General features: G+C 38.0%; 1 protein-coding gene across 4 annotated transcripts in view; it reads right to left on the bottom strand.

Annotated features, from left to right (window-relative positions):
* Nucleotides 1-26,414, bottom strand: part of PIGG (phosphatidylinositol glycan anchor biosynthesis class G) — a 100,112-nt gene that overhangs the window by 58,217 nt on the left and 15,481 nt on the right. For all 4 annotated transcript variants that reach the window (XM_035892383.1, XM_035892385.1, XM_035892382.1 and 1 more), the window contains exons 6-10: nt 22,493-22,710; nt 19,495-19,776; nt 11,378-11,835; nt 3,550-3,741; nt 78-387 (exon numbers count right to left, since the gene is read on the bottom strand). In XM_035892383.1, coding sequence (XP_035748276.1) covers nt 78-387; nt 3,550-3,741; nt 11,378-11,835; nt 19,495-19,776; nt 22,493-22,710 — 1,460 coding nt within the window. The remainder of the gene's footprint in view (nt 1-77; nt 388-3,549; nt 3,742-11,377; nt 11,836-19,494; nt 19,777-22,492; nt 22,711-26,414) is intronic.

Below are 26,414 nucleotides of genomic sequence, written 5' to 3'. Positions count from 1 at the left end.
TTAGCTGACATGTTACTCACAATGGACAAAAACTATTCCCCCTCCCACCCCTGCAGAAGGGAGAGTATTCAGCTTACCTGAAAATAGAAGAAAGCTTGGCCAAACCAGTAGTGCATGATAGTAATCTGTGCTGCATCAAATTTCAAAGGTCTCCAAATATATTTTGTCATCATTGTCTGAATCAGCAGACAAAACACCAAGACTGGTAGATTGTGAGGTCTAAATAGGAGGGCTGCTAGTAGAACCAATCCACTATACACATCCCATAATCCTGTATCCTTCACGCTGGAGTCTGCAGAAATAACCTGTGACTTTAGTAAATCTTTAGTGCCAGTGAAGACTATGCCAAGAACAAAGACATAAACAAAACGAGCTTCAGTAATCCCCCTAAAGAGGAAATTAAAAAAAAAAAAAAGGTAATAATAATTAATAAATAAATTAAACAGAAAGATGAGCTACTTACTAATATCCATTTCACAGCTCAGAAAGTCTTTCAAGAGAGGTGTAAGACCAATGAAGTTCTGCCCAACAGGTTAAATTCTACGGGTAGTACCGACCAATTTCATGAGAGTGCTTTCTCAAATACAAAAACGCTAAAAATGGTTCATACTTAAATTGCAACACCTCCCAACCAACTTTAGCAAAGAAAACAGCTTGTGCTAAAAACTAGACTAATCTAAAATAAAAATAAAATTATATGTCAATTAATGTAACCAAAATAAATTTATGTTATTACTATTTAAGGTCTAGATCCATAAATATAGTCATATAAACATACCATTTAAATAGCATAATGAATTTCCCCCCAAAATAGTCCTTAGAGCAATATGGAAAGTTTACTTCAGGAATTAAATTAACTTCAAAATTACTATTCCCTTTAAGCTGTTCAGTGATTTTTCACAACTCATTCACACAAACATGTATTTCTTTTTTGCCAGACAAAAAGACAGTGATATGATATGAAGATCCTTATTTCAGCCTGAAATTTCTGAATACTACAGACATTTTCTCACCTTGCACAAGTTGCACAGATACACAGATATGCTGATTTATAACAGCACATTTTTTCCTTGTAATTGTACACATTTTTCGAATCCCTAAGCAATCCCAATTAAAAAAAAAAAAAAAAAAAAAAAAAAGGACAAGACTATTTTAAGTAGTAAGCGTAATTAGCATCTACTGCTATGTTCATTACATCTATAAATTCACTGGCCTCTTCACTTCCAGTGACAGTCAGCTTCTGAAGAAAGCACAGCATCTCATATAAAAAGCTGAGAAGGACACAGACCAGTAATCTCAAAAATATGACCTGCTATTCTGGAAGTGCAAGGCCCAAGGAACAAAGAAAGTGAAAGCAGATATCCAACAGAATGCACGGATATTCTCATGTTTACTTGGCAAAAAAAAGTCACAGAACACGTTAGTGTGAGCTAAGCTCTAGTAATAATCCAATGAACTCACCAAATGAGAATATTAAAAATTTTGTTGTTATAAATCCAATTTTTTATCTCACAAAATATAAAAATACACATTATCTACATGCTTTATCCGTAATTTAATATGCACTATCCTTAGGGATCACCAGTCACTTTATACATGAGTGGTGAATGAACATGGTCTCCTACAAAGTTAATATAATTCACTCAGAATTGAGGATTCTTGAATCATCTGGACCTAATATTATATGGAGGATTAGACCATGACACTAAACACAGTAAAAGCATAGTTACACTTGACGTAACTAGTGTAACTAGCTGACCACAGAAAATACCACAAGTCAAAATTTCTAAAAATAAACTTTTCTCTTTAAATTTATATTTTTTTCCAGCCTTTGGAAGGTCACCTTCCTTCTCAAACAATTACTAACAAATGAGCTTGAATTCAACCTTTCTTTTCCACGTACAGGAAAGAGATGCTAAGTGAAAGCAGGGTTCCCAGCATCTGAAGGCACTTACTACCTATATTCCTCTTTTTACTCTGTCTTATTAAAACAGCTATTTTGTTCCACATTTGTTGTTGGTCCTTTCTTACTGAGATACACAGAGGATCTAAAGGATAAAAAACTTTGAAACGTGACAGTAACTTTTAAACCAGTATATAATCAGAGATATATAAAGGTCTGGCATAATTTAAGCAAATCACCATGTTCACTATTTATTTAAGGTGAAATAACACAAAAAGCCCATATATTTCTTGTTATAATTGTGATCAATATGCTGACAATAGAACGAAGAAGTTCCCAGTAAATGCTTTGCCGTTAGTATTTAAGCACTCCACTTATTTCTCTAATCACATTTTGTTTGCAGCTCAGTTGCTGTATTTGATGTTCTGTCCCACACTGCACTATTTTTCTTCTCATTGCAAGGACAGTATTCTTCTGCAAGGATTTTACTCAAACACAAAGCAAAACTAAACATCACACTCAGAAGTCAGACAAGTTTCAAACACAGAGCCAAATCCTGCAGACTCAGTAAAGATTACAATTATTTTTGTAGCCAGCAGAACTAGCACACAATGTTAACACTAGTACACAACTAGAATTAACTTCAACATTTGGAGATATGGAATGCATGTAAGTATATCTAGATATACATACATAAAAATATTTGTTCTAAAACATGCCTCATTAGCAAATCTGATTTCCTATATGTCTGAATATATTCTCTTGCAGGGTGTTTTCCATCTCTGCACATCTTGTGAATCTCTGGTCCCTGACTAAGAAGCTCCAACAGAAACCATTTGTACCCATATCAAATTCAAAATGAGTGCAAGAGAAAGTTTGTAACATCCAGAAGACAATTGTTTTACAGCTTCTCTTCCATGATCCCTCCTCCTCATCAAATGTCCTAACTGGCTCGAATTTTTTCTGCAGCTCTCTGACATCTAGAAAAACTTGGGGCTGCAAGATCCAGGTACAATCCAACAGTACAACCCAACAGTAAAAAGTATCACAAGAAAACTAAAGCCACTTAGCTACATTCTAAAAATTGCTATCAGTGAAAGAGCCAATAGCTTCCTTACAGTTACAGACTAGTTCTAAGAGACTTAAACATCCATGTAAAGTCCTTTGCATTGTACAGCACAGTCTAAACCTCAAGGAGGATTTGCTTACACCTTGAGAGGTCATACATTACAGAACACTCACCTGCCAAAGAAAAACACAGAAAAGCAACTCTCCCAATTACCACCTAAGCATTTTTCAAAACTAGGAAGTAGCTAAATAAGCTTGGCACACACTCTGCTAAACATGGCAAGTCCATCTAAAACAAGAGGAGGTGGTGCATTTGGAGTTTCTTTGTAGCAAAAACACAGGGTATGACTATTAGATTTTCTCATATTAAGTCCTATCTGACTGGCTTCTGATCTGTCACAGTCAAAACACATTTCATGGGGCTCAAAATTACGCACATACCACAAAAACTAAGTGCTGGCCACCTGCAAAATAGAGTTTTATTCATAAGAATGTGATTCCAGCGTAGACATAAGCTCAACCCCCAATATCCGAAGTTAACACCTCTCTAGAAATAATTTACATAGCTGTTAACTTACTTTGAAATATCTTTGCTGTCATGTTGCCATGGAAATATGACATTTCCAATAGCTGCCCGGTAACTGTAGACTCCCAGGAGCCCGAGTGCCATAGCAATTTTTGAAACCAGGGAGCATCTTCTTTGAACCAGAAAGAAGATCATAAGTAGGGAGACTGCAGCCAAGAAGGAGAGTTCAGATTTATGTTCAGAGCTGAGGAAAAAGAAACAAAAACAAACCCCAAACCTTCAAACCAATGTAATTACTGCTAAACACATTTGACAGAGCCTGAGCTACAGCACTGTATTTCCAAATTAATCACTGCACTGACATCTGTTATGAACCTTCAGAGAGGTATGGTAAAATAGTTTAGTATTTTTAGAAAAGCAGTTTTATTAATGAGATTTTCTATTCAAGCATGCATGTTTAAAAGTGTAATTATTGTGTTCCACCATATTATAGTTATTCTGTTAACTATATAAAAGCTGAGCTTCATATTCCGTAATGGAAAAGGGTCTAATGCTTTTAAACTGGGGTTTTGTTACTTACACATTTTGAAGCAGTGCATTTTGTTTATATTACAGCATTTCATTCTCTAACATAAGGCAGAAAAGATTTTTGCACTATAGAGTTAGAACTATTCTCCCTTTTTAAATGTATTTGACCTGTTTTAGACATACAAAAATCACTTAGCCAAAATGATCAGAAATATATTTACACAGTTTAAAACATACACAAACAAACACATTAGCACAATATAATTCCCTTACATAACTACAGCACTTTGTGGTGGATCAATACGTACAAGAGATAAAGACACAAAATTTGTATCATGGCCAAGAAGATTACCAGTTTGTTTGTTCCCTCACATCCTAAATAAGTAACGCTCATTCCAGAATCAAGGGCATTTCACTGAGCATGCTGCCAACGTTATGTATTTAAATCTACAGTGATAACAATCAGCACTGCAAAATGTAATGGGGAAAGGTAGAGATCTGCACTCAAGCCATACCACAGCTACCTATGCAATTTCAGAAAGCCCACTGTAATCCAAGAATTGCTAACCCTTGCCTACTCAAATATTCCCAGTATCCCAAACGACCTAGAACCACTAATTTTGTTAGATCTACCTTCTGCTAAGAACATAATGTAGGGTGTGAGAGCCAAGGGCTCCATCTTCTGTCTTCCACACTTCAAAATGCCATGCTAAAAGATCACTAACTTCAGCAAACTGACAGTGAGCCTGGGCTGTTATCTGCATTAACTCTGATCACACTTATGAAACTCCAGTTTTATCTTTGATTTAATCAAAATTATAGTACGCCAAACAGGTTTACTTTCCTATTCCCTAGTATATGCTTTATCAGGAGTTTGACGAGTAGCTGTTTCAGCTGTTGTGCTTGCTGTTGTGCTTGGGAAGTCACAGAGGAAAGGATATGGGGCAGAAAAATTGTCCTGTTAGTCTTCTCTGCAGCACCCAGTCAAGCACTTAGCACAACTTAACAAGACTCCCAAGAGATGCACTGCTGTCTGCAGGCCAGTAGAGGAAAGTGAGAGGAATAAGAACTAGAACACTATGAGAGAGAAAATGTAGTCTTGATGTTTCTCCTCACTATTGTTCTTCCTCTACAGGAAGAGACCATAGAAGCAGTGAATGGATTGCTACAGCAACCTGTGAAGATAGTGCATACACCATCTTTTATGCTCAACTCGAAGGACTGATTTAATAGCCACTGCATCCTTCAAATGGACCTTTGTGAAAAATTGTAAAGCTTTCAGACTGTTCTCTCCTTCGCTGCTCATTGTACAAGAAGAAGATAAAACAAAACAAGGATAAATACCAGCACCTCGTCATCTTTGTCTTTATCTCTTTATCTAAAAAAGTCAATGCACTTCTGTTAAGAGACTTTTGCAGGCAAATGTAACACTGCAACACCTAAAAGTTTAAAAAAACCATTCCTACCTGTAAGAAGTAATTGCTGGTGCTGTATCAAGCAAGATGCCCACTAACAGCTGCAATTTCCTACAGTGAGCATTTGAAACCATTCTCTAACCCCCTCCAAAAAGAAAAAAAAAATTCTCAGAGAAGGCTTTGTGGACAGCAAGTGTATGATCAAAGTCATGTGCGCATCAGTCACCAATGGTGCATTCCTGACTGCTGGCACAGGTGTTTGTATCCAACTGGTGTCTGGGTTTTCTGATAACAGTCCTCTGTGATTTCTGTTTTGGATTTTTTTGAACCATGTAAACTTGTTGCAAAAAAACCTACTCCAGTGTTTCACAGAGTTTGCTGAAGAAACAATAAAAGGATTTATAGCAAGTAAAGTCAGGTCAGCATAAGCCACCTATGGTTTCAAGGTTTTCTAGCCAAGGTTCTTACAGTTGGGCAGCTACATGCATATTAAATTAGCATGTATTTTGAAAGGGGATTGTAGTTGCTCAACACAGAGTCCAGCCATTTAGCGAAGTTCTAAATTATTTTGATATTCTACTCAGCAATACAAGCATGAACGTGGTGTTACTCTGATCTCAGCTGAACTGTAGTGGGGTTTGCCTAAACCACGAAACTGAAAGTGAAGAACCAACAGATTCCTGAGAGAGAACCTGGGGAGGGGGGAAGGAAAAAAAAAAAAAAAAAAAAAGAGAGCTTTGGCTATGTGCTCTTACCGTAACAGCTTGTGGTCTACACTTTCATACTTCTGGTATGAGAATAAAGATAGAGTACATTTCTTTCCACTGCTTTGACCTCACCTCACTACTGCAAATACAAGTAGAGTGAAAGGAAATACAAATATGCACAATTCATATTTTGCGTGGATAAAGCCTTTTTTAATTGGTTACTTTCATTCTGCTGTGTACAATAGAATACATAGGAGTCACATGGTATGCTAGCTTTGGGGGGAAGGGCATTTGGGGATGGTTAAGTACATTATTAAAAGAAAATATCCTCCCATGCTGCTACTTCTTGTCACTTCTCTTCAAGCTGACACTGTCATTGACAGCTTCACTCCTTCCACAGTGAGCAACGTAGCAGCTCTGACACCTTCCAAGTATCAGCTTTGACCAAGATTAACAGCCAAATGAAGCTAACTGAATACCAACTAATTAAAAAGAAAACCTGACTTCCAGGCTAATTTAGGGATTGCATGTTTGCTTCCACTTCATCTATTCTCTGATTTTCTTTTGCCCTTTTTCCCTCCAAAGGCTTTTTTTTTTCCTTTGTAGCAGGTTTCACAGAGTCTCTTCACAAATAACAAAGAACATTTTCCTTATTTCAGCACTGTTGAATGCATCCCTAATAGCCAAATTCAATACACTACATGGTAGATGATTGATTTTGATTTTCTGTGTTTTGCTGCTTACATTTTTCCATGCACAAACATGCACAATAGTCCCTTTGTCTCAAATGCTGAGCCCCTTAAGCACTGTCCAGATAAGCAAAATATTAGTCTGAGCATGAGCACAGATGTCTAGAAGGCCAATACAGGGGGCCAGGGGGGGAAGAGGGTAGTTTGTTCATTAGTTTATCTTAAACACAAAATAGAAGGCAGGCTAGAAAAAGCTTGAGCAGCTTTAACTCAAACTAGCAAGGGTACACATGATCTAAGTAAGGCTCTAATTTCTTATTACTAAAAAATGTGCTATTAAGACATAACTATGCAAATTGAACACATACTAAAAATAGAATAACAATCAACCTTACAGACTGGCAATGCATTTTGGGAAGACGAATAAGTGCTTTATGCAACTCAGCTTATCACCAACTTTTAATTTATGCTATAAGGAAAATGCATCATCTCAATCCTGATCAAAACACTAGGGAAACAGACATGTCTACCACTCTTGTTCTCTTGTGAAGGAGAAACAAAGATGTTAAAACCTCCAACCAAAGAAAATGCAAGCGTGCTTGCCAAACAGGAATTCACAGAAACTCTACAACCCACAGGACGTGCAAAGATTTAATTGTGTCATTGACTGATCTTTCTAAAGCTTGTCCAGTGAACCATTTCAGACCCAAGAACTCACCTACATCTCATCACTCAAGTCCAGAAACTGTGCACTTCAAATTCTGCTATTTGGGCAATCTTTTAATCCTACAAAGCAACTGAAGTATATGTCAGCATGGTGACACATATTGTACTTTCCTGTTAACCTAAAAACTGCTCCATTGACTTAAGTCAGGATGTAGCTCCACAGCAGCCCAAGCCAACCTGTGCCAGGGCTGCCAGGGTTCTGCTCTTTCCCCTGCTCCCTAAACATTACACCAATGAAAAGGAGAAGGCGGGACCGTGGCAAACCCAATAACACATCCTCTTAGCCTGCAACGGCACAGCACTCTGGACTGTTCCACAATCTTTTTAGAGCCCACAAAGGCAGAATTTTGTGGATCATTGCTTCTTTCTCAATCAGATTTGAAAAGCAAGTGAGTTTTTATAAGGAATGATCGACAACGGCAGAAAGAAAAAAAAGTTTATGTCTGCAGCACTTCCAAAGATGCAGGTAGTTCCACATTTTGTTTCTATAGGAATTTCAACAGCAGCAGTGCTAGCTTGCACACTCTTCTCCTCCTGCATTCCTATTACTAAGCCAGCCCATTTGCCTGTGAAGCTAGATGGTAAATCAGAGTGGGAAGTGACCCACCTGCAAGCGGAAAGTTTCCCACCCCATCTTGGGTTATTTTTCCAGCCACACCTATTCAATGATCTAGTTCACCTCACTGACAAAGCAACAGCTGTGCTGGTAAAATACAGGGCCAGTGCGGGGAGCAGCAAGAGAGCAGATACCTTGCCTTTTAAGGCAAGAGCTCCTTTAATATACCATTATAGCCAAACAAGCAGTCATAGCCTAAGACTATAGTTGTAGGACCTCTTCTCTCCTACTTGCTTCAAGACCCAAGCACATATACCCAAAGTGAGGCTATAGTTTGGTGGGGAAGCACAGGGAGCAATTCATCTATAAATACTGAAGTTTTGGTTTTGATATCCAGCTGCTGTACTTCAGCCTTACTGAAGGGGGAGGCAGTCAGCTTTAATAATAGGCTTGTGATGGCTTTATGAAGGGGAAGTAACAATCAACCTGACACACTTCTGTGATGAGAAGACTAGCTCGGTGGAAGAATGGAGAGCAGGCAATGTTGTTTATCTCAGCTTTAAAGAGGCTTTTAACACCTTCTTCCATAACATCCTCCCAGGCAAACAGATGCAGTCCAGGCTAGGAAAGCAGACAGTGAGGCAGACTGAAAATTGGCTCAGCTGCCGGGCTCACAGGGCTGCAATCAGCAGCACAAAGTCCACCTCAAGACCAGTCACTAATGATCAACCCCAGGGCTTGGTACTGGGGCCAGTACTGTTTGACCTCTTCATTAATGGATGATGTGACAGGGTGCAAGACTGAACATAATGAAGAACTGAGAGGAGCGGCTGACACAGTAGATTGGTCTGCTGCCGCTCAGAGGCACCTCAACAGACTGGAGAAATGGCCCAGCCGTAACCTTATGAAGTTCAACAAGGGCAAGAGGCAAGTCCTGAACCTTGGAACAAATAGCTACACACATTAGGATAGGTTGGGGGGCTGACCATTTTTCAGAGATGGCTCTGAAAAGCCATCAGCCAGCAATGTATCCTTGCAGCAAAGACGACTGACAGCATTATGAAAAATGTTACCAGCAGGTTGAGGAAGGTGTTTCTTCCCCTCTGCTCAGCCTTGGGTCCAGTTATGGGTTACCCAGTATGGAGAAAGATATGGACATATTGGAGCAAGTACAGTGAAGGACTAAGAAAATGATGATGTGATTGGAGCAGCTGTCATACAAGGAGAAGCTCAAAGCGCTAGGACTGGTTAGTCTTGAGGAGAGAAGGCTCAGTATGGATCTTACCAGCCTGACTGGAGGTGGAGGGTGTTAAGAAAGATAAAGCATATTCTTCTCGGTGGTGCCCAGCAAAAGGACAAGAGGCAAGGGACACAAATCAAAATAAAGGAAATTCTGTTTGAACAGAAGGAAAATTCTCTGGGGAAAAATAAAACAGGTTGCCCAAAATAGCTGTGCAGTCTCAGTGCTTGGAGATGTCAAAGACCCAGCTGGTCAGGGATCTGAGCAATCTGTTCCAGATCACTCCGCTCTGAGTAGGGGGATTGAAACAATTCACTTCCAGAGGTCCCTCTAACCTCAACCATCCTGTGATCCTGTTTTTTTCAAAAATGGATAGTAATTCTGCAAAACACACCAATTACAATTCACAGGAGAAAAAAAAAATTAAACAAAAAAATAGCCTTCTTTCTCCATTCTTCCCTTTCCCTCTCCAACAACAATAAAAAAAAAAAGACTAAGCCAGAACAGGTGTAAACAGCCTTTACCTGAGTGCATTGCTTGGAAGCTCTTGACAGGCAATATGTTAGAGCTGGGCATACAGGATTTCCCAGCTTTTGTTACGAATCAGGAAGCCCTAGAAGCACCTGCTCTAGCTGCAGACTATGTTCTACCTGTGCTATCTCACTGAGTCCCTGCAGCCCAAGGCTGTAACAGATTTTGCTGCTCTACAGGCATATCTAGCACCAGGAAATCAGAGGTGGGAGCACGCTTACCAAAAGCACATCTCTGAAACAAATGCAATTTTTCAGCTGCAAGAATATCAAGTCCTTGTTTCATGGCATGTGGCACTAGTATGCTCCAAAGAAAAGGGCTGACGGTCTGAAGAAGGCATCTGGCTCAGGAAGTTATTGGGCCAATAAATCTTTGGAAGATGCTCAGGGTTCATTATAAAAATCTTCCCAGTTGCACCAAATCACACCTAATCCTGCTCGCACACTGGCTTACCTGATAATGGAGTTCTCTATCATGTGGTCTTAATGTTGGGAATATGACATTCCTTCCTCAACCCCTCACTTCATCTCAAGAGGAGGAATGCATGGCAAAAGCTTTGGTACAGAACAACTGCTATAATGCGATAAATTCCCTCATAACTCATGTCCTTCAGCACCCATGCCTGTCACAGCAATTAGCATTTTATCTGTGAGGCTGCCAATAAGTAACAAGCCTCATATTAGTTCATTTGCTCATGTCACTATTAACGAATGATGAATGACATTTCATCCATACGTTGTAAGATACTGGCAAGAAATCTCTTTATCTTACAAAGCACAGCCTCCCCATCTGCTGTCTGCAAAACTTTGACTAGTCAGTCACCAGGTATCGCTTCTCTGTCCACCAACTGAAGTGCAGAAGACAGTTCAAGTATCAAGTACTTTTTATCACTGAATAATGGCTGTAGTTCTTCACAACACTAAAAGGTAGTAGAAAAAGTAGAAGCCCTTCTCCAGTGTACTTCACGTTATAAAAAATTCCCTTTCTTGTTTATCATACTACACGTGAAAAATTCCTTCAATTTTCCACCCACATGTTAAATGTCTGTGATAAACAAGGAAGAATTCTATGTGAGCATCTTCTCCTGCAACTGCATAAAGTTCAGAATTCAGCAGAACATTTTGTTTTAATTTTAAGGGTTTGATTCTATTGAGCAATTTTTAATTTCCCAAACCAGACACTGTTGACTTTCACATAGAAAATATTTACTTTTTGCTTCTGATAAACCTATCGTGTATAATTGGCATTAATTAGATAAGTCATGGTGCAGGGCAAAGATTATAAACTATTGATAGTACACAAGAAATTACTCCTGCATGAAATAGCAGTGAAAAATTCTTTATGCTGCTTCACTGTTTACCTGCTTTGCATGTTTTACAGCACTTCCTAAACAGCAACTGTATAGAAACGCATACATATTTCACTAAATGAAACATATATTAATTTTTAAACAAGACAGTATGACAATAAATCAGATAAGATACCCACCTTGTCAACCAATGTCCAAAGTCTGGCCGATGAGCCCACTGGACGCCTGTCTGATTCAAGGATCGAAGTAGTCGGCAGCAAATAAGGATGATCCATGGACTTGCTAAGCTTATCCACTTATCTGATCCGTTTATTAATTCAGCTGAAGAGGTGGCCTTGCCCAATTTTGAATTACCTGCTGCTGGTATGTCTATATCCTTGCACTCAGAGGCTTCCCTGATACTCTCAAAATTTTGTTTCACAGTGGTGCTATGTTGAGGATCACATTCTTTCAGAAGAAAATTATTTCTACAAAGTTCCTGACACAATGCCAGACAAAGCGTATTGATAAGAAAATACCAGGTTTGATGTTCCTCTTCTATAAAACTGCTTGCACCCAAACTTAAAACATGGCCAATTGTTCCCATCAGGATCAGCACATCTATTTCTGACCAGCTGGAACTGGACACAACTGGATTCTGCAAACAGAAAAAAAATATAGCAGTGATGAAAATGTATAAAAATTTCACTTGTTTAAGTGTTCATAGTATGCTTACTGCAATTTCCTCTAAGAAAACAAAGTGACACAAGTTATTTCTATCTCAACAAATCCCCCAGATTTATAAAGGAATCATTTTATTGTAGCCTATTTAGCTAGCATTGCAACATAATCATATGGTTTAAAATGACATTCTGTTTAAGGGAAAAAACTTCTCTATGAATAACCATCACAACTGTATAGACTAAGATTCCTTACCACCCTGTGACAGAAGGTTTGGAACAGAAAGGTTTCTGCATGTCACACATTCATGGAAGTAAATACAGAAATCCTGAAGAGATCAAACTTGAAATACAGATAACAGGTAATTTCCTAATAGTTTAAATCTGTGCTAACCTCAACTCAGTAAGAGTGACAGCCTGCACTACTCAAATTAACAAAAGTTACTTGCAGACAGTCTGATGGCACCCCTTAACCTTGCTTAGCTTGAAATGTATCTTTCATCATATAATCTACTTTAAACCTTACCCATCTATTATTTACTTCACATGCTGTGCCTATCTGAAACCATAATATTCTTTGTCTAATGCCTCCATTAGTTCGATTTCCTGTTCACAGCAGCTGCTTGGAATTGCCTCATCATCGCTGCCCTGGATGATACGGCTGAAAAGACAGTATAAGGGCATGTGGAAGGTGAGAGCATCTGGCTCATTGACATTATCAGGTAAAGGACCTTTTCAGCTCACAAAAATAAAAAGTAATGGGGAAAGCCATAAAAAGACCACACAGAGACACAAACCTGATAAGGGAGATCACAAAGATGACCAAAACTCTTCAGCCATTAATTGACAGGCCATTAAGAAACCACAGGCACAGCTCTGAAGAGCATCAGCCTGGACTTTGTAACAGATAAGGGGGAAGTGACAGAACATGAGTTGTTATGGATATCTCAGGGAGCCTATGGATCTATGCAAACTCATTAAGCAATGCTTCAGGAAAGTGTCAAAGGTGGGGGAGAGGGGGTGGTGAGGCAGGGGGCAAAGTGAGAGAAAGAAGGATAAAGGGGCCAGAGTCACGTATGAGCAGGCGCCAGTCAGCACACTGCTCTGACTGAGCCCTGTGCCTGATCACTGTGCTCTATCCCACCTTATTAAATCCTCTCCTAACTATCTTCCTATGCAACTCCACTCTCTGACCCGCCTGTGGGTGCTGCAAAGTCTCACTGTAAGTAACTGGGGGACAAGCCTGCAATGCCAGCAACTGGAGACCAGAGCAAGTAAAAGCAAACTCCAGCAATTCAAGCAGAAATACCGGTCACTGGACGCACACGCCTGTAGTGCCAGCGACTGCAGCTCGCAGGGGTCCATGTGCCAGAGACCAGAGTGGGGACCACAGGCTGTCGGGAGGGATCAGAGTGCCAGTCTCACTTATGCTTAAGATTTACTGGCAACAGCATATGTATTTTTGTTCAATAAGCAAGACCATCTAGCATGGAGAGGACAACAAACAGTCGATACAAGAAGCTAGTTAACACTATCTCAAATTTTGCTTTGAGGAAAACAACTTCTGCAAAATTAAGATTTTGTAAGATGTGTGTGAAAGAATGAAGGAGGTATAGTTAACATTATCACCTATTCATATCGCCTCAATTTCTTGTGTTGTTAAAGAAATACATTACACTCAAGTCACTTCAACTAAAAAAAAAAACAAAACACAACCAAAACCAAAACCAACAAAAAGATCCCCATGAGGTAACACACAACAATAATGGGGGAAAAAAACACTAAAAATTTAGCACAAGAACAGTTATAATCTGAAAAAATGCCCAGGCCCAATCTAAATTTACTAGCATTTGAAATTTCTTTGGTGGTCTAAAGACCACACCTTTTTGTTTAGTATTACACCCTGGAAATCAAATACCATAAGCTACATTCCACAACAAAAGGACAAGGTAGAGATGTAGTCCATGCAGAAACCAAAGACCATGAAATTCACAAAGCTGAGACAAGAACAGTACATGACTAAACTACAGGAAGTTTAAACCCCCAATTATTCCATCATGCTGACCTTAAAGATCTTGGCTAACTAAATAATGAGCAAGCATGTAAGCACCATCTGCTTGCAAAGACAAAGGAATTTGAGATCCTCTACAACTGGGAATGAATGAGTCTTCAATACAATTCGTCTGCTTTATAAGAACATAAAATCTGTGTAGTAAGAATTGCTCTCCTGTATCTGGTTGCTGTCAGCACTGATATGAAGAATGAAGAAGTGCTATATTATCAATGGGGAACACACAAAAGCCTCATGAAAATAGCGGTGTTAGCATGAAACGTCCCAGTGTCAGAAATCCATACTTCTTGCCTGCTTGTCTGACTTCTACAACTCCAGTGAAGAGAGAAAAAAATTTACTCCTATATTCACATCAAAGGGTTAAATCCCTATGGTATTTAGTGATAAACCACATTTCAGATCAGTTAGTCGCTACGCAAAATGAAAAATTATCCTGCAAATTATAATCTCCTGACCCTCCGTGAGCTAAGAAATAATGAAAATAGCTTCATCATGTTTTTTTTAAATTTACTGGTAATCCCTCATATATGAACTCTGCCTTATTAGGAATGCTATCATTACATTTTTTTTATAAATGCTGACCTTAGATTACTTATTTTGTACTTAGTTTTTAGATCTGGTTTAGATCTAGGCACAGAAATGAAGGTCCTACGCTGATATGCACAGCTCTGTCTTTCTAGCTGCTGAATGCTTCCAACCCTCAGGAACTCAGTAGGAACTCCAGATACTAAAAGACTTGTATGATTTGCACCGATATCTTGGCAAACAAACTTAATACTGAATCTTTGGTTTAGAATTTCATAAATGCCAGGCTTGCCAATTTAAGCCTGTAATCTGCCAAGCCAAGGTAACTTTAATATTTGATGTATCAGCATTAGTAATTAAGTAATATAGAAACTGACCTCTTTTCCCTAGCTTCCAACCTATCTTGTTAGCTTGCAGAAGTGCCAGAACATAAACAATGGAAAACATGCAACTCTGCCAATGAAACTTGCAATTTCTTCATTTTGAAATAGAACATTCTGTAGTCTATCTTCAGGTCCAATTCCAGTTATCCGGATTCTGTATGGTTGAGACTAAAGCTCTTTTTCACAAAAATTAACCATCCATAGTTAATGCCTGAGGAATTTTACAATCACTTTTCAGATGAGAAATATTTTACTTTTCATGTTCACTATCATCCAAAATTTAGATATTTAGCATCTGTTCCCTTCGGAAATTTGAGCTCCCTGCACCCAGTCTTGATTCTCGGTGATGGTAACTTCCTTAGGACAAGAGTACTACAGACCACACTTGCTCCTACATTTTCACAGCAGTTTGGGATCATTTTGGAAACCTACCCAGCAAAGGCACCATCCAATCACCTTTCCACACCTACCCAAGTAAAAGAATGCAAAAACATTTTTAGGTAAAATTGCATAAAAATATAGAGAAGGAAAACCAAGAATATTTTAAAATGAACAGGGTATTTTAAAATAAACAGAAAGAGGACATTTTGTTTATGTAATGAAAAAAACCCACTATAATTCTGCACAATGAGAATTCTCAAAAGCTGTATTCGACAGGCTTTAACTTTTGTGTTCTACTTTCAAAAAAACTATTGGTTTTGATTTCACTCAGAAATAGGAAAAAAATACAACCAGTAGTAGTAAATACTGTACTTAAGTCAACTACCAAGCAATTAGAGTGAAGCTGTGGACAAGAAGCTAAAATTTTTGACAATTTTCTCGAATTCATAAAGGGCTGCAGAACTATTTAAAGCCTGAAGTGTCATTAAAAGAAGGGACTGCTGCTGCTAGAAACATAGTAATCAGAACCTATAAATAACAGTCAGGAAGCAGATGCTAACACTGCCTGCACTGGTCTTCAGAAAATTCATGAACTTGGTAATCAGTTTCTAAATTCAGCCACAGTGGAAAAAAAGCATTACAAATGAGAAGCACTTCAGAGAAATCTTTAGATGTGAACGGAAACAATTTGAAGAAGAAAAGCTCTGAAGCCATTAGCAGGAGACTTTATCTTAATTACTTTTAAAATACCTATATTTTATCATATACCATGAGCTTAGAAAAGTCTTTTAGCTTTTTTAACTGGCAAGACTTTGATTCAGGATTCTACTCCTGCTATCAGAAGAGCAGGCCTTCAGAGCTCTTTCAGAAGTAGAGCCCAAGTGCAGATTCACACTGTGGAGATGCACAGGTCACAGACACCTGGATTCAGAGATATTTTAGCATAAGTTATACTCCTAACCCACACAGAAGACCCCTCAAGATCAACACACAGCATATATGGACAATCAGTTTCTCCCCCAAAGTCTAGGTATTCTATTGGGAAGGGGGATGGAAGGTGGGACCTTAATGTTTGTGAATTACAGAGTTTGTGTCCCAGCTACTTGAGGTTATTTACTTAACCTCTCACATCCATACTGCAGGCAACACCAAATTATCCACTGATCCTTCCACATTCTCCAGACTCCACCTTTGTATAAGCAACCACCTGCAAAAACACCCACCATATCATTCTGCAACAGCCCTGAGACCAGTAAAACTGTAAATCAAATCCAGGTCACTGCTTTTATACATGTCTGGAATAGAGGAACTTACTAACTAAACCTACAAAATATTTCAGGCTTGCTTTGGGACTTGAACAGAGAAAGCAAAGCCTATCTGACTGATGAGATGAAATATATATCCAGTCACCTATGGAACAGGACTGAAGATGGGATGACTAAAATGGATTTCTACTGGTCTGGATACAAAGTCATGTCTGCCTCAACCAGAATTATTATTGCCTACACTTTGCAAGACATACTTCAGCTTCCCGTGTTTTCAGATATGTCTGAGGAAGGAATATACAAACAGACCTGGATAGAGAATCCAGTATTTTTTTATTTCTATCTGCCCCAGCCTTGGAAAAACTAACACACACACAAACCTTCTGGGAAACATTGCTGAAAACCTCCCCATTCATGTATTATCAACTTGAAATAGATGATCTGATCATCCGCTGGTATGTCCTGAGGTACCAGCTAGGTAAAACTCCAGAAAACACGTATGCACCAATTTCAGATATTCCTCCACCGTTCTTGTTCAAACAGGAAATGCTCGAATTGATAATTGTTCCATCATAGACAAATGGAGGTATTTTCAAAGGTGACATGAAAACAAGCAACTTCGTGTCCAAGAGACACTAACTGATCCCTGTCCTAAAACGACAGAAGTGTTATTGCCAGTGACATCACATTTCACTTGTGAATAAAATGGGTTTTTTCCACTTCTTGAATTCCAGATGGTGTCATAATTGGTACCAAAGAGGAAAAGGTGAGAAGCGCCTGCTGAAACATCCTTCAAACAACAGGAGATTGAATCTAAAGCCCCAATATCAACCAGGGAGAATGCTCCAGCTGCTGTGGTCTCTCATATGCAGAACATAGGGTGCTGGAGGCAACAATATGAAACTGGATGCAGTATCCTGGACATAATTTCTAATCAATTTGACTGGTTTTGCTCAGTTTGCCCTCAAAGGCAGGTGTACAGACAAAGCAGGGCTGGGGAAGGAAGACAATTGAAATTGAAAGGATAGATAAAGACTTCTCACATGTACTCCTGTCCATGCTCCCTAGGCATAACTGACTAGGTCGTATCATCAGAAATGGCCAATGGGTAATGGGTATGGAAGCAGCATTTCCTCCTTTTAAGTTCTTCAGAAAGATACATTCTAGAAGTGGAACAGCATGGATGATATGGGAGCTTCTTTTTATGTGTTCCTTGAGGAATTATTTGCCTCCATGAGGGAGCTAGCAATTAATCCCTTTCATAAGAAAAGCCAACTCAAGTTTTGAATACCAGGAGACATTTTGCAATTGCTGCTGTGATCGTTGAGAGAGCAGCTGTATTAGCACTATATAAACCATCTGCCGGAAGTTGTTCACACCAGCAGCTGTCTCTCACCAACAAGGATGAAAACATGCCAAGAACAGATGGGAATGAAACCCTAAGACTCAGGTCAAATTAAAAAGGCAGAGTGTGTACCTGTCAATTAATACTTGGTAACAGCCTGTTCTAAATTTAATAATAGCCAAGGAATAGCAGCATCTTCCTAGACTGCAGTCTTTGATCTAGTAGGAAAACATTTTTCCTGGGTCATATAAAGTTACTTCAAAGTTACTCCTACAGTAGTGGGTGTCACAAGGAATTAACCCATCTCTAGCCACATAACAAAGATTTCTCACCACAGACAGACAAAATTACTTTGAGACTATCAACATGGAAGTGAACTCTATAACTCATTGCCACTGTTCTCAACTCTTTCGAAGTAGAACATCTGTAAGTTTTACACAGGTCTAGACAGGCATCAATTTTAGGTTCTTACTGTTTGCTAGAATTAGAAAAACTGGTAAAAATTAAGATGAAAAATGAGCTTGTCTTCATAGTTGTGTTTATCATTGCACAGCAAGAAAATATTTTCTACAGAATATACTGGATCATTAATTATTATTTCAAGGCCATATTCTTTTACTTTTTCTAAGAATAATTTCTAACTCATTTACGATAAAATACAGAAAGCTAATAAAGGCCCTAAGTAAAACAATTTGGAAATGGTAGAAGTGAACTGAGTCCATTTAAAGACCAACACAACCCTAAGTATCAACAACGTTAACAAACTGTACAACTGGACATCTCATTCAGCAGATTTATCCATTCACACTGATTAATTTTACATTCTTCTTTCATTTGCCTGTAAAAAACCCCACACAAGCTTCACTAGCTTTGGCAGCAAAACAGCTAGAAGCTGATTTTATGGCTGGACTGACAGTTCTGGGCATAGTAAGTTTCACAGTGAAAGAAGAGTAAGACATTGCAAATTCTATTTCCTTGGAATTACCTGAATTCTATTCAATACAACAAGAAAACTCATCAACTACTTTATAGAAGGTAAGTACTTGGACAACTGAGAACCCTTCCAAGAATTACAAAGACTGTAATAAACTCCATTTCTTAAAACTTAAAAAACTCAAAAAGTTTAACTTAAAAACTGAAGAGACAGAGTAATTTTGCTCTCTCTGTTACAGTTTCAAAACTATTTGGAAAAAAAAAAAGCATTAAGAATACCAATATAAGAAAGGGTACTGGCCAAGTGTTTTCTGACTAGTCTGAGAGCATTAATGTCTGTGGTATTTGGGAAAGGACAGATCATCACCAGTGCAATCTGTTGCAAAATATCATACATCTTGCTTTAATTGCAATTGTGAAACACCACTGTGTAACAGTACAAAATTAGTACACAGCATAACTGTTTCTGATCTCATAAAATCAGCTGCAAAATAATTTACACTACTTAGAACATTTCTTAGAGTAATGTGAAAATAAGGACTTCTATGATCTTCATTATAGCAATTGGTATCATGCCACAGTGAACACACCACATTTCAACTACAATTTTAAATTATTCAAATGACATTATAAATAACAATTTAAGTACGCATAGAGGAAACTTAGGAAACTTTATCTGACAGTATGCCACAAAGAGCAAAACATTTTGAACTCTAACTAATGTATGCTCTCACCTTCAGTGGAAGTCTGGAATTCTCAAAGATCTTTGCAATAGCAGATAAAATACCACACATGAGTGCAGAAATTAGCATCATCACTCCAACTGCTGTTAACCAGGATATACTGCAGAAATAGCATAAACTTTCTGCCGATGTGCATACAATGACGTGAACTGCACATAGCATCAAACACATCAAGTAAAACAGCAGAGAGAATAGTGGAGGGGAGAGAGGCACTTCAAATTCTGCCCGGCTGCTCAGGGCTTTCGGAATGCTGAGCAAAAGCAGCAGCAGAACCTAGAAAAAAAACAGAGAATTAATATTTAAAGAATCAGGGTTAGCTGAAACAATGAGAATTCACACAAAAAGTCATACTGTTATCATCCATATCACTCTGCTAGTATACATACTTCATCAAAAAAAAACCTATGAGGAACTATGCTGGACTTTTTGACCCCAGTAAGGTATTACCATATAAATGGGAGAATCAAAGATTCTGTTTTCATTTATTCAGAGCTTAGACACACAAATTACCAGAGTTTAATAAATTACCATGTGCCTCCTCACCTGTGGTAACTGATCACATGCATGATCATCATTCCCTGCAAAAGTAAGAGTTTTAACTCCCAATATCAAAATAGTTCCCAAGTGAACAAGTTTGACCCATTATTTGTCACCTGTAAATGCATAGTTACATATACTCTCTACCAAAGGCCATTTATCTCACAGTGTGTGAGATACACATACACAGAGATCCTGCTGCATTAAATACCTTCCCAGACCAGGGAAAGTTGTCATCCTATCATACTAGTGTATACTGCATTTCAAGCTTATGAATTCTCACAGTATTTACTTTCTTGTAACTTTCCTCATCTTAATTTGATTTATTCGTTTTACTTTTACTTTGCTCTAACCTGCACAAAGATCAGGCAGAATTCCAAGTTTTCTCTCAGGTAACTGTAGCAGCGGAGATGAATAGTATCATGAATAATTTCTGCTACCCATGTACAAACCTTTAAAAGTGAAGGGAAAATTCAGCCACATGCAAAAATGCTTTGGAAGGGGGACAGATGGAGCTAGGACTAGACTGAGTTCAATCAGCTTGTGCTAGGGCAAGATTAAAACAAATCAAGATAAAAACAACTATATCAGACCACTGCCAACTTGTAATCTTTCAGTGTCACTTGTGAAGACCTTTGCCTAAAATTGTTCCCACAATACAGGGAGGTAAAGTAGACCAAAAAAAAAAATCCAATGTATTGTAGCAGTCTTCCTTCTTCTTCATATTCTACTTCACACAGTTCACTTGGTTATGAATATATGAGGTTTTACAGTATCAAACTGGCTTAGGTCTTACCTTTTAACACAGCACTCACAATTAAAACAAAGGCAGCACTCATGATAGCAAAATGCTCCAATTGTAGTTATCTACAAATCTAAATTTAGCTCTTTTGAGCAAATGCATTGTTATCAGTTCATGTCCCAGAAGTATTCTCTGCAATACATGATAAATGGCATTTATAGCATGGTGTAGTTTGAAGTCACCTGTGAGATTCCCCAACCTTATTTATTCAGTGAGGGTGGAAAATATGTATCAAAATAAAAAGATTTTGGAAAGCAAGGCAGTTTCTTGAGTATTGCACTAGAGAAAAGAAAAAACTCCAGCAGTTTTGCAGAGTCTTACAGTGATGCTGAGCAAGCTCTTGTCAACCAAAGTTTTCATGCCTAGTAGCTGCATGTTTCTTTTGATGAAGACCCAAAACACCTGAGATCTGTTTCATAGAAACAGTAAGCAGCTAAAACTACATTTCAAAAAAAAAAAAATCCAATACTTCAGGTCCAAAGTAACTGTCAAGAGCTCAAATGCATAGGTTCCCAAAACAATGGAACAAAAAAGAAATATAAGCACTTCAGCTTTGCGCTGAGCTTTGTCCACCTCCAGATTTGCCATCTGTAGAGTGGGAACAGAAACTACCACCTCACCTCCCAAAAGCACTGTGGAACTAATTCCTGTGAAGTGGTCTGCAGAGTGATATATCCCACTGAGCAGCCTACCACAAAGCCATTTCAGATGTACTCTGTACATAGAGGACAGTGCATATGAGACAAGGCATAAAGCCCTGCCAGGACAAAGGAGACTCAAATACTAAGTAGCTGCTCAGGTACTGTTATCCCTTCCAGGCACTTAACAGGACCAGTGCTACAGCAATTCCAGTCTTGTACAGCACCACACACATGCAAGGACTAAATAAAACTTGTAGTAGGCATTTCCGTCCTAGGGAACAAGACTTATTCTTACAGAAGTTGACACTTGTGTCATCTAAAAGGTCAGTGCAAGCTTCTGTACATAAAAGTTCAGTGTCTAGGCATGGTATCCCTTCAGCATGGTTCTCAAAGCATTACCACAGAGGATATTTCCAGCATTTGAGATTTGCCCAAAATATCAATTGCAGAAAACCACTTAAAATTCCAGACATGGGTTATCTTATCATTATTTCTACATGAGATATGAAGTGGCAACCCAGCACCTTACAGCAAGTATTTATTTCTGGGCTCTACACCTATCAGTATAAAGAACAATTCCTGGAATTGTTAAAATTGCCCACACAAGATATTGACTGTTCTAAGCAGCTATGCTCACTGTTAGATCAAGAGGAACCGGTAGGAACCTACATGCCAGACTTTTTTTCTTTTTTTTTTAAATGCAGTAAGGCTGCTCAAAAGTAGAAGGTAAACTAATTCGAGAGTCATTTAAATTGTGGCATATCTGCATATTTGCTGTAACTAGCTACACCAAAACATAAGAAGTTTGTACCAAAAGCTCTCTTGAATAATTTTAAAGGCTGTTATACTTTAAAGAGAGTATTAACCTCATCCAAGTAGAAAGTCAGCCAAATCTAAGAGTTCATACTCAGTAATTCTAAAAACCAGTACGAGCATAAACTAAGTAGTCAAAACCCAGAAACTTATGTTTGTGCACTCAGCTTTTTCACAGAAAGATGTATTTTTGTACCTCCATAATGATCACAGTCCCCACCATCATCGAATACATGTCATATTGTGCCACTTGTTTGCTTAGTGAAGAACTCAGAGTCTTCAGGGCCTCCAAGTATTGCTTCAGGACCTTTTTGCCAAAATTTAAGAGTATTTCTGAATTATTCCCCTCTAAATACAGTTTGATCCAGTTACCATGGGACTTTTCTGCTATCTTAAAATGTTCATATCCAGGATCTAAGGAGGGGGAGGAAAAAAAAGAAAAAAAGAGAAGAGTTAAGAGGATCCATGAACAAAAGAGGATTAATTAGAGATGTGATCATATTTTTATATTTGCTTGTATATTATAAAAAAAAAAACTGCTGTGTGGGTTGAAACTTTTTTCATAACTAGAAAGTTACAGTATCTTCCCGCAGCAAGTCCATAATGAGCCAGTTACTCAGAATAAAAGCAATTAATCCCTAACCTGACAAAATGTCAAGACCTCTAAAAGTGACAAAAGTATTAAAACATCCATTTACTCTTACAAAAGTTTTCCGGGACAAACTTATTCAAATGCTTTAAATCCTGAAAAAAGTCGTGTTTTTCACTGGAGCCACTCATTATCCAGACCATATTGTACAAGCCAAATGGGAAATGATCAAATAGCTGGTCTCTGGAGGAAACATCAAAGGACACACACAATATATTAGGGACCTCATTTTTTCTGCAAAGCTAATGAGAGTCAGCTGGTAACATGAAGTTAAACACACAGGACACAAGATTTCGAAGCAGTAATAGAAAAGTTAACAGCTGAAGTGCACAGTTTGGCTTCAGGCATTTGGACTATGAAGCTGGCACAAAGCAATCCTCAGCAGCGAAAGTTATATTCCGTTATAGTGTAAGGAGAGCACAGTCTAACTTGATTAAAAAAGAGAAAACCTGAGGCTGCCACCAACCTATGGAAGGAAGACTTTTGTGGCAGACGGTGATTTCATGATGGCCTATCTACATCTAAAAAAAATTCTGACCTGAAGAAAAATAAACGAAACCAAACAAATTAAGAAAAACTCAGGAAAAAAAAACAACCTCCAGGACACAGATCTGTTGTCTATACCTAGGTAGCATTTTCTTGTAGAAATGTAAATTTGATTAAGTCTTCTGAGAAATAAATGTGTAAATGGGACTGCACTGACAACACATACAAAGACTGTGGTCTGCTTTCAGAACTGGGGATGAGGACAAGACTATCACTAGACTCTGTCCCTAAAAGAAGTAATTTTAAATCAACTCCTTACATTTCATAAATAAGGAACCACTGAATTCTGTAAGTTCAGATTTTAATGTCAGTATGCTTTTTGATATAGGTACAGAGACATCACAGTTTCTTTTCTTTCTCTTAATACTGTAAAAACACATCTGCATTACTCTATTTCTCTAAATTTATCCTAAAAGCTTGATTGAGGACAACAGGAGACACAGGAAAGAAGTGAACAGCAAAATCCTACGTTTTGTAAGTCTTTCACAAGTACAGCAGCAGTAGCTTTTCTCCTACATGTATTTCCCTTCACTGATTAGTCCACAGATTCTTACTTTATACCAACTGTTCTGGCTGATACACACCAGAGAGACAATGATTCAAGTCAATTCAAAGGACACATGAAAGTACTCTACTTTTTCATTCTCCCATCAGCTACTGATTTTCTATCATCAATTTTCCCATTACTGATCATTTACACAAAAAGCTGCAGCACAAAAAGCTGAGTCTTGATAGCCTTTTTACTTCCTCAAAAGATGTTCAGCAGTGACAATAACCAGATTCTACAGACAGAAAACAGATGAGCATCATTTTGTTCACACATGAAAAAAGATATAAACACTCAGTACAAGCATAAAAGCAAAAAAAAATTAAAACAATTTCTGCCAAAATTATTATTCTGGGTCCTGTGTGCACCTGAAGAACATTCTATTAAATTCATGTAAGTTTAGTTTCAAGAGCATCTATTATTAGAACAATTAGGTCAGTTTCTGTGTTTTATTGTAAATGCGGAAAATGGTGTTGTTCTTGAAAGTGCTTGAGACATGTTTTCCCTCTTCATTTTATAGGTTCATCACCCCATACTCCAACATACCAACTAATATTTAAAATATTAATAATTGAGTATGGTATGCAATCACAACATATATTCAGTCAACAACATAAGGAAAGCAAGAGCATAATTTTCAGAAACTTGTATCTCACTGGACATCATGCTATGTGTGAACATTCACATATATCTGTATTTTTTGCAAGAAATAGATGTTTCGTTTCACTTCACATTAGTAATCCTTGCTATTTCCCTGTGATTTCACTTGAAAGTTAATGACAACTTAAGGGCAAAAAGGCCAATTTGGAAATTTTTGTATAATGACCCTATCATTACCTTCCCATCTTGCAATTCTTACCTTCTTAGCTAAAAGTAGGCCAAAACATTTGCTGTGCCATTTCCGACAACAAGGATTAAAGCAATGCCTGAAGTAAGTTTGGTGTCACAACGACTTAAGTTACAGCTTATTTTTACTCCTGGTAGATCAACTTGGAAAAAAACCCCAGCATGTTCGTTGTTAAGCCTTTTCAGCAAAACTACATTATTGAACTCAGAAACATTTTAAATTTTATTTCACGTGAAAGAAGATTAATGAAGTATTTCTATCCACAATTCTTGTACAGTTATGAAAGAACTGTGCTTACCATTTGTAAGTCTCTTATCACTACAAGACACTTTGTGATCTATTACAGGCTGAATTCAAAGTCAGAATTTACATAGCAATGTTTAACACAGAATGTCCAGTCTGGTTTCCAAAAACTTCTAACAGACTCCAAAGCATGCTGATCCTACTACGTAGAATATTACAGGTATATGCTAGAAAGTGCAGTTCAGCCAGCAGCAAACACTTGTAGATCAAAATTGCTGCCAGCGCACATGGAGACTTTAATTTCCCTACCATAATTCTTTGAACAGTGAATTCCAAAGAAAAGTTCCTCTTCCAGTATATTTGAAATCAGAGTTATATATTCATACTTTTGAGGAAACCCAGAAAGTCAGAAAGGATCATCTAAAATGAGCTTTAATCAAACTGAGATTTGACATGACAACTATTTCATTAAACAGAACATTGCAACAAGTTCAAGTTACATTTTGAAATCTAAAGAAATTATCTCCATGCCTGCTGCTGTTCCACTCCCTTTTCATGCTTTTTGCGCAGTCTCCCTCTTCATTCCTTTTAGCACTTTTATTTCACTCTCATCTACCTCTTTCCATGCTACTGCCCACCAAAGCCAATCTGTCCATGTTATGAAAGATGACTGTTCTAGTCAAACACACATTTATATTTTTGGTATGTATTAAGTTAATGATGTAAAGATACTGCAGAAAGGAATGAAGGACCACAGTTACCAAATTTCCTTTGAGAACCTCAAGAATATCTGTTCAATGGCACATTTGTATGCAGTAAGTACAAAATGAGAATGGTCATAGATTCTGGGTTGTTGGAGAAGCATTTTGGTAACTGGTGGGTAACATTTACAAGTCAGTGCTGCATGGGATATTCATAAGACAATTTAAACTTGAGGCAAAATCCAAAGCAAGCTTGCCCAGTTACACATCTCCCAGAGAACCGGAAATGGTTTACTTCCATAGCATTACATTAGCATTTTCTGCTTCAGCCTCCCTCCAGTGTCATCACAAGTAAATGGCTATGCTTCCCAAGCATCTGTTTGATAACAATTTCACCTAGTTCCAGTCACAGGCAGCAACCATTTAAAAAAAAAAAAAATTATAAACATAAGAAAAGAATGGATAATGTAAAAGTGACTTTCCAGTGTCAGTATATAAATTGCCCAGTAACAATCAAATTATTTCAATCAACATATGCATCTAATCCAAGTCCTGGATTAGTTCCAAATTAAAAAGCAGACAGTA

The sequence above is a fragment of the Egretta garzetta genome, unplaced genomic scaffold (assembly GCF_000687185.1).
Source record: "Egretta garzetta isolate BGI_Z169 unplaced genomic scaffold, ASM68718v1 scaffold604, whole genome shotgun sequence".
Taxonomy (NCBI): Eukaryota; Metazoa; Chordata; class Aves; order Pelecaniformes; family Ardeidae; genus Egretta; species Egretta garzetta.
Note: the sequence above shows the minus strand (reverse complement) of the source record. Positions and strands in the feature narration are given on the sequence as shown.